At 40.1% G+C, this 14,186-nt stretch overlaps 1 protein-coding gene across 1 annotated transcript; it reads left to right on the plus strand.

Moving 5' to 3' along the window:
• The first annotated feature begins 7,651 nt into the window (after positions 1–7,651).
• Positions 7,652–13,235, plus strand: LOC309692697 (receptor-type tyrosine-protein phosphatase C-like). The gene is made up of 12 exons (XM_082511443.1): positions 7,652–7,758; positions 7,991–8,257; positions 8,365–8,604; positions 8,693–8,812; positions 8,972–9,103; positions 9,213–9,359; positions 9,864–10,001; positions 10,155–10,375; positions 10,488–10,548; positions 10,671–10,782; positions 10,976–11,007; positions 12,087–13,235. Exons 2-12 carry the CDS (start codon positions 8,254–8,256, stop codon positions 12,134–12,136), a joined length of 1,257 nt encoding a protein of 418 aa, XP_082367569.1. The 5' UTR covers positions 7,652–7,758; positions 7,991–8,253; the 3' UTR covers positions 12,137–13,235.
• Positions 13,236–14,186: the final 951 nt, after the last annotated feature.

Below are 14,186 nucleotides of genomic sequence, written 5' to 3' on the forward strand. Positions count from 1 at the left end.
TTTCTCTATTTGCTAAGACCACAAAACCTACTGTCGCTCTAACATCCTTAGTGATGAAGTCCTTTGAAAAACGTATCAGGAAGGAGATCCTGCAGCAAGTAGAGAAGCTTATCGACCCTCTACAATTTGCAAACAGGCCTTGTAGAGGTGTGGATGATGCAGTGGTCACTCTGTTGAATTTCCTTTATCGTCATCTTGATGGCGCCAAAGCTCATGCTCGGCTCTTATTTATTGATTTTTCTTCAGCTTTTAATTCTATCCAGCCACATCTTTTAGTTGATAAGCTTCTTAACCAGTTTAAACTTGATTTTAATCTCGTTGGTTGGATTTTAGACTTTTTACCTGACAGATCTCAGTGTGTGAGAGGAAACGGCTGTTTTTCCAAACAGCTGAACTCTTCTACTGGCTCACCACAAGGTTGTTGTCTCTCTCCTCTACGGTATATTTTGTACACTAATGACTGTCGCAGCACACAGGCCAACAGGCCAACAGGCATTTCATTAAATACGCAGATGACACAGTCATTGTAAGCTTCCTTCATGGTGAAGAGGATTCCCATGGGCCTGTTGGGGATGAGTTTGTTTCGTGGAGTGATCAGTCCTTCTTAATGATCAACACCTTGAAAACCAAGGACATGGTTATTGACTTCAGGAAGTCATCCCCCCATCCTGCACTAACAGTGGTAAATGTGCAGCCATTGAACTGGTGGACAGTTATAAGTATTTGGGGGTTGTTCTTGATTAGACTCTGTCCTTTGAGTCACATCTTGCTACAGTGAAAAAGGTTCAGCAAAAACAGTTTAAGGAGGTTGAGAGGTTTTAATGTTTCATCTGAAATGATGACTCCTTTTTATAAAAGTTTCATTGAATCTGTTTTAACCTTCTGTATCATTGCCTGGTACGGTAATATGTCCTTGAATAATAAGACCAGACTTAACAACCTGGTGGCTGGTCAGATTTCAGGGAGGTCTCGGGTCCAGCTTGTGGACTTTTATAACAGGCAGGTGCTGAGGAAGGCAACCTCTGTCCTGTTGTGTGCAGATCATCGTCTCTTTAATGATTTTCAACTGCTTCCATCAGGTCGTTGTTATAAGTGCCTGCAGTGAAGACAAAGAGACATAGACTGTCTTTGGCACCTGCTGCTATTATCATGGTTAATAACACTAAACCACAAGTGTTGCTGCCATTGCACACGGCACCTTTTTAATGATAAAATGTAGGTTGTTTTCTCAGGGCTTATATTCTTTTTTGTGTGTATGTGATGTGTTTGTTTGTTTGTGTTTTTTTACATTTCTGTATGGACATACTGCAAATCTATTTCCCGTTAGAGACAATAAAGTTACCGTTGACCACTGTCAGTAGGGTGGTGAGTAGGGCTGAACGATTATGGAAAATAATCTAATTGCGATTTTTTGCCCCAATATTGCGATTGCGATGCGATATGCGATTATTTTTTAAGGTATTTGTCTTCTGTATTATTAAACAAAGACAAGCAATACATCATATAGTATGGCCAATACTATATTACATTAATTTTAAACTGTTCTTTCCTGGAAGACAGACCTCTGTTATGATGACATGAGGTGATGCATGAATTGATGACTGACATTTTTATTTAACTTCTTCAATCACAACAGTATATTTGAACATACACAATAGTTTATTTTTAGCTTACAAACATCTGAGCATAAAGTGCTGACAAGGAACCCTGGTGTAAACATTAAAATGAAAGTCAGTACAATGTGCAGATTGCAGAAATATACATAAACAAAATCAGTGGCTTTACCACACTCAGTTTTTCGACATCTGTGAACTACTAGACAGTCATTCAATTAAAAAATAATATTAAATAAATAAAACTAATAAATAAAAAATACACACATCTTACTGATCTCTGCAGTCAGTAACATTACACATAAAGTGCAAACATAATAGCAATTGTATAAACACACACACAAACACGCCTTTAAAGTTTAAAGGCGTGAAATTGGACGGTCTAGTTCTGATTAGCGTCACCGCTGTCTCGGTGGAGTTTAATAAACTCGGCCGTCTGCTTCTTGCTATCTAAAATATAACCAGACACTGGTGTAAATTCTCGACTGTCTCATACTTCTGTTTAATAAGTTTTCTGTTTGACGTTTAGTCAGCTGTGTGAAAACCAAGGAGGAACCCACCCAGGGGATTAATAAAGTTTTATTTTATCTAATCTAATAACTTTAATCTCAGCCAAACCGATTTACTCACGAACAAACAAAACACTGAAAAAAGCCCAACAATAACATTTTTAGGTTGTCTAAGTGACTTATATATTACGTTTAACCCGAGCAGCGAAACTCCGCGGTGATCTGAAAATGATGTGCCGGGAGTTGTGCCGTTCTCGGCCGCATCAGTAACCCTCGAGCTCCCGGCTAGCTGTCGAGCTGGTGGGTAGCAGACGCCTCTGAAAACGTCGAAGCACTTTTGCAAATATGGGATATCTTGATAAACCGAGCAGATATTTGATGTTTACACAACTACTTTCTCGCCTGAAAATATGTTAAAAGTTTATTTTGTGACCCAGAAAGATTAGTATGAGTAATTTTAAAACTTAGTAGCGGCCGCCATTGCTGGAAACTGGAGTTTGGCTGGGCCGCGCTATGAATTCTGGGATATGGTAGTAATTTGGACAGCCTTCGGCACGTCGCTGTGACGTAATCGGTCTACAAATGCGGCCTCAGGAGGATGCAGCCCATGAATTTGGACATGTCCAGAGTATAATCGCAGCCTTTGCGGTTAGAAAATTGCACTTGATCATGTCGCGATATTATCGCAAATGCGATATATCGTTGAGCCCTAGTGGTGAGCACGCCCTGCAGTGTCAGATTTGTTAAAAACAAAACAATTCAACTCATTGAGTCTGTCCTCACCGCCCCCACCTCTGTGGTGTTGGATGGCATGGCTGTCTTCATGCAGCTCCACACCTCTCGTGCTGTAGTTGTCCTTAGCCGCTCTGATCTTGCCCTTTTATAATGCCGGATGCATCCATGATTCGATGAAACACATCAAGCTACACTCTCGATATTCCCTCTGACACCATGCTAGCGCTGTTAGCTCCTCCATCTTTCTTGCTAGCAACCGAATGTTTTCTTTTATATTAGATGGGAGACACAGTTTGTACCTCCTTCTTTCTTTAAACCTCCCCTGTCTCGTCGTCTCCCTCTACATCCACGCTGTGCTTCTCCAGATTTCATCTGGTAGGTCCGTGAGACTGGCCGACAAGCTGGCGGACATCAGGCAATCAGCTGACCTCTGGAGTAAACAGTGCGTGTGGTGTGTAGCTCCTGAGCCGCCATCCCAAGTAACAGCTCTGTGGCAACAAGGAGAACCAAAACTCTCTCGATCCACATGTTTGAAAAGAAAGAATTATTGTTTTTGCAAAATGTATAAAATTTCTTGTTGCTTGTGTTCATTTCATCATAACATGAAATCCTTATTTTCATATAGCAGCTGTTTTGCACAGATAATTTTCCATCAGGAAAGTGTAATCACATTTTATATGTGATCAAGCATTTTCCAAATCATTTTTACCCTCTATGAAGCTGAATGAAAAAAGATTAACATGCTGTATAAGTCTAATTATATCTGTGAAGGTTCTCAGTCATCCAGGTCGTCGTAGTCAAAGGAGACGCAGACGCTTTTCTTTGCAAGCTCCTTTGACCAAGTCTAATTATAATTAGAGTGGTTCATCTTATTCACTAATCTACGGAGCCCCGCAGGGGACATGGGAGAAAAAAAAATTGGGGAGAAAAAAAAAAATTAGGGAGAAAAAAAAAAATTAAGACGGACTTTTGCGAGATCTCGCAAAACTCCAACAATGGCGGCAGCTGTTAGTTTTAATATTACTCTTTCTGGGTCACAAAATACACTTTTAAGATATTTTGAGGCGTGAATGTAGTTGTGTAAACGTCAGATACCTGCTCGGTTTACAAGACATCACATATTTGCAAAAGTGCTCCGACGTTTTTGGAGATCTGACACCCACTAGCTCGAAGCTAACGGGAGGTCGAGACCTACTACAGCCGGGAGGAACACCGCTTTCCCGGCACATCGTGCCTCGACCTCCCGCTCGGCTTCGAGCTGGCGGCCTCCGAAGAATGCGGCTAAAACTTTTGCGAGATCTCGCAAAAGTCCGTCTTAATTTTTTTTTCTCCCATGTCCCCTGCGGGGCTCCGTACTAATCTCATCTTATACAATAAACTGTCAAAGTTTATCCTCACATAGATGTTTTTAAGCTGCGGTTTGCTTTCTGATATAGCAACTGTGGCTCTTTGTCACAGTGTCATAGCAACCAGGTTACACAGCAGCGATACCTCATCCACACGATGCTGGGTAACAAAGTTCACCCTGCTGTGTTCAACAGAGGGATGTGTAAAACTATTTAGTAATCACTGGTTGTTTATGTGTTTTGTTTTCTTTTTCCTGCAAATACAATAAATTATTTAATCACAATCAAACTGATTTACACTTTTTTTCTCTTTTAATTACAGCTCAAACCACCACAAGTGAGTACCATTATACTTTATCATGTTATTGAATCTCTATAGTCGTTCACTTCTCGTAGTCATCATGACAAATATTTAGTAATCACTCATTGTTTGTGTTTTTGTTTGTTTGTGTTTTCCTGCATACACAGTGAATGTTTTCATGACCAAAACACTAATTCTGACATTCTTGTCTCTTGTAATTCCAGATGACAACAAACGTGAGTTCCAATATATTTATGATGTTATTCAGTTTATAACATTTACTTCTTATTATGTTGTTTTCAGACTTGTTTAATTCCAGTTGTCCCCCTGCTGTGCTTCCTGATGTAGCATGCATCTCCCTCAGCCTCATGTGTAAATGTACACAGTCCTTATAGCAGCTGTTTTGCACAGATAATTTTCCATGAATGGGTAATCACATATATGTGATGACGTATTTTCCTAATCATTTTTTATCCTCTGTGAAGCTGAATGAAAGCAAATTAACATGCTGTATACCAGCGGTCTCCAGTCGCTCTGTGGTCCGGGTCGTTTGGTACCGGGCTGCGTGATTTGAGGCTCTTGGGCAGGCTCTGTTTGCTCATATTATAATGAACTATATTTATGTGTAATAATTCATAGCTTTGCACATAATGTATCTGTTCCATACTTTCTTTTGCCCGAAGTCCCTGTACGTTAAATTTGACTTTAGATTCCTTGTAATTTAATTTAGATGCATTTGAGTTCAAGTTCAGTGAGTCTGGACAAATCAGAGCAGCAGCTCTCTGTTGTTAGGATTTAGATCCAATTTGCATGAAAGTAACATGTAACATGAAGTCACTGATTATCCAACACAACAGTTAGTCTTTTATTGTCTATAAAAACTTATCATTGATCCATCTTACTCTTATCCTTAGATCATTTTCTTTGTGTTTTGTAAACAATAATTAGTATTAATAGGACTATATTTAATTTGCTAGCATAGGAAATGGGATAGCAGTGACAAGTAGCACAGCATCTTTCTAACAACATGAAACACGACTGTTAGAGTGAAAATGTTACAGTGAGAACATTTTACATTTGCTACAGTTACAGCAAACATCTTTACGTCATGCTGATTTCTTTTTCTTGGAATGAAAATTGTTTCAGCCTCCTCACCTCCACGCACGGCTACAAATGCTACAGTAACCACTTCAACAGCCTCCTCCTCACCTCCACGCATTTCCACCAGTCCTACAGTAGCCACGTCGTCTGACGTCTCACCTCCACGCATGACCACATATCCCATAGTAGCCACTTCAACAGCCTCACTTCCACGCACGACCACAAATGCTACAGTAGCCACTTCAACAGCCTCCTCCTCACCTCCACGCACTTCCAGCTCTTCAGTTAGTTTCTCCTCCCAATCAAAGTCTTCAGTTCAAGAATCCAGTTCAACTACTATATCTGGTAATGTATTCAGCCTCAGCTTGAGTTTTGCATTAGTTATTATTTTTACAAGTCAAAGTCCTAAAATGTTAAACAGCATATCAGGTAAGACTGCTGTCATTAGGTTTTTCTGCCTAAAGCTGACTCCAACCATGCTCTCCAACAGCAGTCACTGCTCCTCCAATCACCTCGAAAGAGACCTCACCCACATCCAATACATCCAGCATCCAACCAGCCTCTCAGGCAAACAGCTCTCACACCCAGACCTCACCTCCAGGCAGGGATGGGTATCGTTTAGGTTTTATCCGATACCGGTACCAAACCGGTACTTTTGAAACGGTGCCGGTGCTTAAACGGTGCTCGAACCGGTGCTTAAAGAATAGAGAACACAAAATTGGTCCAAAAACCTCATGTTCAGCTGTTTTTTGTAAAAAGATAACAATGTTAGCCTTTTCTGCAGCTATGGGGCATATATGGCATCACTCTTGGCTGGAAGCAGTGCTTAAACAATGGAAAAAACACAAACTTTGTCCAAAAACCTCTCATGTTTAACTGTTTTCCACTTTTTCTTTGGTCATTTTAGCCTTTTTGGCCAGCGTGAAGGGAGCATCTGCCATCAAACAAGAAGACAGCCGCATGTAACTATGGTGTTTGCTAGTTCACCTTACCTGCATTAATGTAATAACGTGGTTAGCCTACTCAACGTAAATTACACACGAACAACATTAAGCTACTCACGCAGAGAAGAACGGCTGCTGCTGCATCATCATCCTCATCATTTCTGCTACACTGGCAGGGCTAGGGGCCAGGACTCTCCTCTTCGGGTTCTTGGGGGATGTTGCTAACTCTGGGTCCGATAACAGGCACCACACCCGCAGTAGATGTGCACGGTGTGAGGTCTCGCAGCAAGCTATCAAATACGGCGCATTTCACGGCTTTAAAAAAAAACGCTATGCGTCGCCAGGTGTTTCATCAGATTCGAGGTGTTACCTCCTTTGACAGTATCACAGTATCAGCTTAAAGCACTTGTTGCTGCTGAGTTTGCATCTTTTGCTGTGAAGTACAGCCAGACTTTTCGCCTTGGACATTTTTAATCTGTAGCTCTGCTCTAAAAGAACGTACGTACCTGGGCCCGCCTACTATCCTCGGAAACGTAAAATGATTGGCTAGAATCTAAAGTGTATCACAGCTCAGGAAAAAAAAGCACCGAAATGTGCGCTGCTTTTCGGTCTGGTTACTACCGTTTATGTCAGATACCGGTACCCATCCCTACCTCCAGTCACTCCGCCCTCCACCACAGTGGCAGCTACGACCAAAGGTTGGACGTTTCTGTTTTTATCGTACAGGACTGTGATAAGATTGTTGAATTCACATATAGTGTACAGTGTCACAACCCGGCTCATAGGAAGTGACAAGCAAGTGGGAGACCACACACAGGTTTTTAAAGGCTGTAAGACATATTTAATGAAAATAAGGTAAAGCAACTTAAACACAATTTAAAAACCATAACAGCCATAACTGAAACTTCCAAAGAACAAGACGGGTGCCAGACAGAGAGCGCAAGAGCGTCAGCTGGTTCAGTCAAGGTGTCTTTATATACACTGGGCCTTCTCAGGTGTGCTGCATCTATAATTGGGTCAGCTCCACCTACCTGCAAGAAACAGGTAACAGAAAAAGCAGAGATCACCAACACCTCTGAGGTACCAGCAGCTGTAAGGTGCTCTGAGGTGTTTCTGGTACTTTCATTGCATAATTATAATCATATACTAATGATTTGTTTTCTTCTTTTCTGATCTCATTGAAATGTGTCCTCTCAGCCTCTCCACAGTGTGAGTATCAGTTTAAAAGATCAGTTTTATTGAATGTTTTCAAACACTGTTGTTGCTGCTCAGCATTTCTCTCTAAATTTACTCTGAATCACAATGAAAGTATTTTTACACTGATTATAGAAAATGTATTTTCATCTTCACCATGATGTTGATCACAGTCAACATCAGAATGAAGAAACTTTCTGAGATAAAAAGTGTAACTGACTGATTCTTACTGACAAACATTTTGCAGGTTCTTACAATGTCACAAACAACAACACGTCTGGCTTGCAGATTGAAATAAACCCCCGTGGTAACTACACACTGACTGTTTCTGAAGAAGGCCGACCACAGACTGGAAAGATAATCCAAGCTGATCAGTTGAATCAAATCCCAGTGGGGAAAACTGGACACCTGAAGCCGTGCACTGATTACAGTCTTAATGTTTCATTTATTAATGATACTGGAAAAGAAATATTCTGTCGCTCTACGGAAAAAACATTTAGAACAGATCCAATGAGTGAGTTCAATTAATTGATATATTTGTGTTTTACATCCATCTTCTTTTAACTTAACAAATGAATCTTTTATAAACTGACACATTTGTGCATCACTTGTTTAATTCAGGTGAAAGAGACGTTAATGAAACCAGCTGCATCCCTGGATATGTTTGTTATGGAAGTGACTGGGACATCAGCTCTTCAATATCAACACCAAATAACCGTTCAGTTGTACGATGTAGAAATGATGAGAAGACTTTCTGTGTCAGACCTGCTAACGAGGACATTTGCTCAGATTTGACTGTAACCTTTACTCCAGGAGAGTGCAGAGGCTCTTCCTTTAACTTCACCAAAAGCATCAGTGTTGGTACGTACGAACGAGTCCACGTCTGCTCTGAGATTCAAACATTTACACCTCATTTAATCATGTTTGTCTTCATTCATTTTTTCCACAGATTTCTTAAATCCCAGTGAAATACAGCAGATTAAACCCACTGGACTTCCTGCAGAAATTACCACAACATTACCTGATTTACCAAAGTGTAAAAACCTCTCAGTTAGTTACACCTGTTCAGGTAAAAGGAAACTTTACGAGTTAGAGACACGAGCTCTGTGCTCTCTGTGAATCTGTTCAGATTTATTTCTTTGAATGTGTTCACGTTTGAATCTAAACCCAAAGGATGAATGTTCACACACTGAGGAGCAACAATGACGTCATCTTTGTGTCTCCTCAGAAAATAACAAAGCTGATGTGAAACTGTCTGAGCTGGAGCCGTTCACAGACTACAGCTGTGCTGGTCTGATCTTACAGAACAGCATCAGCATAAATAAGACGACTCCATCTGTCCACGTCAGGGTTGATTGTGGTGAGTTTATATTTCCTTTAGCTCATCAAAATAAAAGCTTTTATTCTCACACAGTTTGAAGCAAAGGAAACGCTGTTCACTGTTACTGATGTTTACTTTGTTCCAACAGATCTTACAATAACCAACATAACGAAGGATTTAACCAGTACTTCCATTGAGCTCAGCTGGAAAACAACCAGTAAGAACTGTCAACAGGTCCTTCCCCTCCTTCATAAGCTTTCTTATGACTGCAGTTGTGATGGTCAGACAGGTAAAGGTGAGTGAGACGGCTTCTCCTCTTATGTGTTTATGTTCATGATGCTTTGACTGCAGGTGAAAAACCAAACCTCTGACTGGGTGTGAATAAATACAGTTATTAAAATAAATAGCAAATATAAAACAGAATAAACGCTGAAACATCAGAGTCGAGTTCACTTTTTCACACAGAAGAAATGATGAGAAGCTTTGAGCTGTTTGAAGGTAACATCTGATGTTTGAAATGTAATTGTCTTTATAAAAAGCAACAAACAGTTTGTCAGTCTGTTGCTTTTCTGACATGTACGTAGTTTCTATGAGAAGCTTGTAGCATCAGTGCTTCATGTCAGCAGGAACAGACTGTAAGTGAAACAGGTTTGTGCCAGTTTATGGATCAGCTGACAGAACTACCAGCTGATGTGTTTGTGAAACTTTAACCTGACATTTGTCATTTACAGTTTCTTAACATGATGATGTTGATTTAAATCTATAACACTTCACATGGTTCATGGAAATTATGTTACAGCCACAAGTCCTGATGGAAGAACGTGTGTTATTACTGGATTAAATCCATTTACTGGTTATACCTGTCGAGTCCGAGCCAAATACAACGAGATTCAAGTTTCCACTGGGGGTGAAGTTAAACTGCAAACTAAGGTTGGAAGTAAGTAATCAAACTTTTTATTACATAATGTTAGAATTTATTTCTCACTGGATATTTGAGCAGTGAAGATAAACAGGAAGGAAACGCAGCAAAGGGTCGCAGGTCTGTCAGTTTTTTACTTTAAATATGGCTTCCTTTAAATTTCTCTTACAGCACCTGCTGCAGTCACTGAGCTGAAATTACACGTTCACGAACATAATACGATCAAAGTGAGCTGGCACAGACCCTCTACATTCAACGGACCTGAGGGAAAATATATAATACGTCTAAATACAGCTGATGATAAGGAAGTGACAAAGAAGGAGAAGCAGAGTTGTACACGATGTGAAGTCGAATTCAAAGATCTGAGCTACTCTACGAGCTACAAAGTGAAGGTTTGTTAAATCCAACATTTTTGGTTTAATAAAGAAGATATTATGCTTATAAATATTATTTTAGACTCCTGAATGTTGTAATTCACAGTGAACTGACATTCTGTCTTTAAAGGTGACGGCTCACAACGGACACTATGAGAGCATCCCTCAAATAAGTGAAATCAGCACTTTGTGTACGTCCTGTTTTCATTAATGATACAGTTCACTGACATAAATGCTTCGTCTCATTTTAAGCACACATGTTTCTACAAATGTTGTCTTTCACGTAAATGTAATTTTTAATATTATTTCACAGACAACAACAAAGCTGTTATTGGGTTTCGTGTCTTCCTCTTCATCGTCATTGTTCTGGCTTTTCTTTTTCTCACCTACAAGTTCTACATTCAGAAGTTCAGAACGTCCACAAAGTAAAGTCCACGAGTGCTTTTTCTACACGTCTGACTTTCACTTTGTTCCACTTTATTTTTCATTTCTAGTAAAGGCTAATGTCATCATTAATTTATGTTTACTGTAGAGGCATAGTGATGCATCATGTTCTTTACATAATGAAAGTGTTGATTTCTCTCTATTATAAACATAATCCTTATCTTTCCTCCACAGTGACGTGAATGACGACATGGAACTTGAAGCAAGTGAGTAAAGCAAACATTTAGTGGCTGTTACCATTCAGTTAGATTTTATTCACAAAGTGCTGAGAACAGTTACCTCCAGGACCTTTAATGTGAGGAGAGGACGACAGGACAAAGACACACTGTGGAAGAGAGCCAGAGGTTAATAATGACTAATGATTACATGCAGAGTGATATTTAGTGAGTGAAGAAGAAACACTCAGTATAAACATATTGCAGCATAACTAAGGGAGGATTCAGGGTCACCTGGTCCAGCCCTAACTATATGCTTTAGCAAAAAGGAAAGTTTGAAGCCTAATCTTGAAAGTAGAGATAGTGTCTGTCTCCTGAATCAAAACTGGAAGCTGGTTCCACAGAAGAGGGGCCTGAAAACTGAAGGCTCTGCCTCCCATTCTACTTTTAAATACTCTAGGAACAACAAGTAAAGGGAAAACAGCACTGTGAGGCCTTTAAGGTAAAATGGGGCCTGGTTGTTCCTTACACCTTATAAGAAGGATTTTAAATTTAATTGTGGATTTCACAGGGAGCCGATGAAAGAAGCCAATTCGGGGGAGAAATGCTCTCTCTTTCAAATCCCTGTCAGTATTTTGGATCAACCAACGGCTTTTATGAGTTTTTAAGGCATCCTGATAATAATGAATTACACGGGTATTTACAAGGACCGAGATGAATAAAAATCTGAATAATTATTACAATAAAAACACTGAACACAATTGACCCACAGCCTGTAGGTGTGAGTGCGTTAACGCCTTAATGCACACTCACATCTCGGGTCATTTGACTTCAGTAAGTCACATGATCGGTGGGCAAGGTCTCACAATGGGTTCACCTGAAACCTTGGGCGATGATGAGCCACACCCATTTTCACACCTTGGCTCATGTGATTGGGCAGATGATCAATAGTGGGTCAACGACCCTCTTAAGGACACTTCCAACAGAGCTAAAGAAGCTTCTCAGCTGAGGGTGAGATGTTATCAAGACTCTTAAAGAGGTTTAGTCGCCTTTCTTTCCAAGCGCCTCAGATTATTGTGCTATAACAGCGTTCGCAGCCCTTTATTGTTATTTCCTGTTTCTTGTCATAGTTTATGAGAACCGACAACCTCCTGGATGGCGTCATAAAGAAGCTCACTGATCAAAAAAGACATTATGGAGCAGCACAGTCAGTCACCATTAACTCTTTATTGTTTGGTATGTTTTTTGTTTCTATTCCAGCAGTAAAAGAAAAGAAGTATTTTGCTGCATTAACTTAAGAGCTCCAATTTAATCTTACTGTTCATTTTCCTAATTGTTCACATAGCATGGCACTCTGAAAAATATATTTAAAAAATTAAAAACACAAATTAGCAGCTGTAACGTTCCCAGTTACAGCTGATCGATACGTATCCATCAGCAGGTGAATTGATGCTTTTAGTTTTTGTTCATGTGTCTTTCACACATTTGTATGCCTGCAGAAAATTTGATTTAAATACTGTTAAATGTATCAAGAATATTAACAAATTGACCAAAAAATAAATAAAAGAAAAGTGTGGTTTACATAGTAGCAGGTCTCCTGTTGCCAGCAGATCAGTGGAAATGAAGCTCAAAGATTTTGCATGTGAAAATTAGCAAGCCTCTTCTTTTTTTAGCCAATACAAAAATTATTATTCTTACATTTAAAACAAACATCTGTTTAAAAAACAGGACATGGCTGTGCATAATTTAATGTTATCATCTCCACATGTTTAGATTTACCGAAGTCCCACACCCAGCTAACTAATCCACAGTCTGGATCCACAGTTATATGTGGAGTAATAATAATAATGGATTTATATAGCGCTTTTCAAGGCACCCAAAGCGCTTTATAATGCCACTATTCATTCACACACTGGTGGAGGCAGCTACAGTTGTAGCCACAGCTGCCCTGGGGCAGACTGACAGAAGCCAGGCTGCCATATCGCGCCATCGGCAGGGTAAAGTGTCTTTCCCAAGGACACAACGACCAAGACAGAGAGCCCAGGGATCGAACCGGCGACCTTCCGGTTACAGATGCGATTCCCAACCCCCTGAGCCACGGTCGCCCGGAGTTTGCATGTTCTCCACTGTGGCTTCTCTGTGGGTTCCTGCTAACAACATGCAGTGAGTCGGGTTGATGATTGTCTCTCTCTGTTGTGTTATGACAAACTATTCTCCCCTACATAACTTTATAAGATAAAAGCATAGGTATCACACAGCACTGCTAATTGGGTCCCTCCATCGATTTTCTTACTATGTGAGGAAGAGACAGAGGAAGGTATTCCACCTTCCCCACAGCTGGTGCTAGCAGCAGTGACTGTGAGGCCTGGTTACTAGGTGTTGCTTTTGTTACTGTTCACAGTGCTGCAGCCCGGCAGTTATGTCGGTTAACTTGGCTCATTATTAGTTTCTTTTTATTGTTTTCTTTCAGCTTTCCGGCTCCACCTTTTCACTCCTCCTTCCACAATAAAGTTTTTCTACAAGCTGCGTGAGCAAAGGCAGGGGAGGGGCCAGCGGCGTTAAGAGATTTGATTGGGCAATCCAGTCACTCAAAAGTGAGTCGGACGACCAGGAAAACAGCCAGTATGCCAGATTACTGGTCCAGCCCTGATCCTACCTCATTCTGCAAAGATGTTAATGATCAGCTGTAAATGGTTTCCACAACAGTTACCTCTGATTTAGACAGATTAGGCAAGGCGAGTTTATTTGTATAGCACAATTCAACAACAAGGTGATTCAAAGTGCTTTACAGAGACATTAGAAACAAAAACAAATAAAAAGCATGTCACTGGTCACTTAGTCACTGGTTTGTCTGGTTCCAGGATTCCTCCTTATGACCCAATTTTGTTGTCACTATATAATAATATATTTAAAGATATACAAATAAATACATTCAAAATATATCCATCTTGTACATAGTTGTTACGTTTCATCCAATCTGGTGATCTCTGTTTGCCACTGCCTTCCCTGCTCTGTTCCACTTGTCAGCCAATCAGCTTTTAGCATATGCACAGTTGATCTATGCGCTTTGGCATGGGCGGGTTGAAAACCCCTTTCTGTAAATGTAATTAATTAACCTGCTAAGCATATAGCATATGATATGAATACCACTGGACTTTCAAAATAAAGAAAGTGATTTGTAGAGTGAAAAGCAAAATTTACTCTTTTGAACTCTGACAAATTTAAAAAAA

This window comes from Aulonocara stuartgranti (genome assembly GCF_965226115.1).
Source record: "Aulonocara stuartgranti genome assembly, chromosome: 17".
NCBI lineage: Eukaryota > Metazoa > Chordata > Actinopteri > Cichliformes > Cichlidae > Aulonocara > Aulonocara stuartgranti.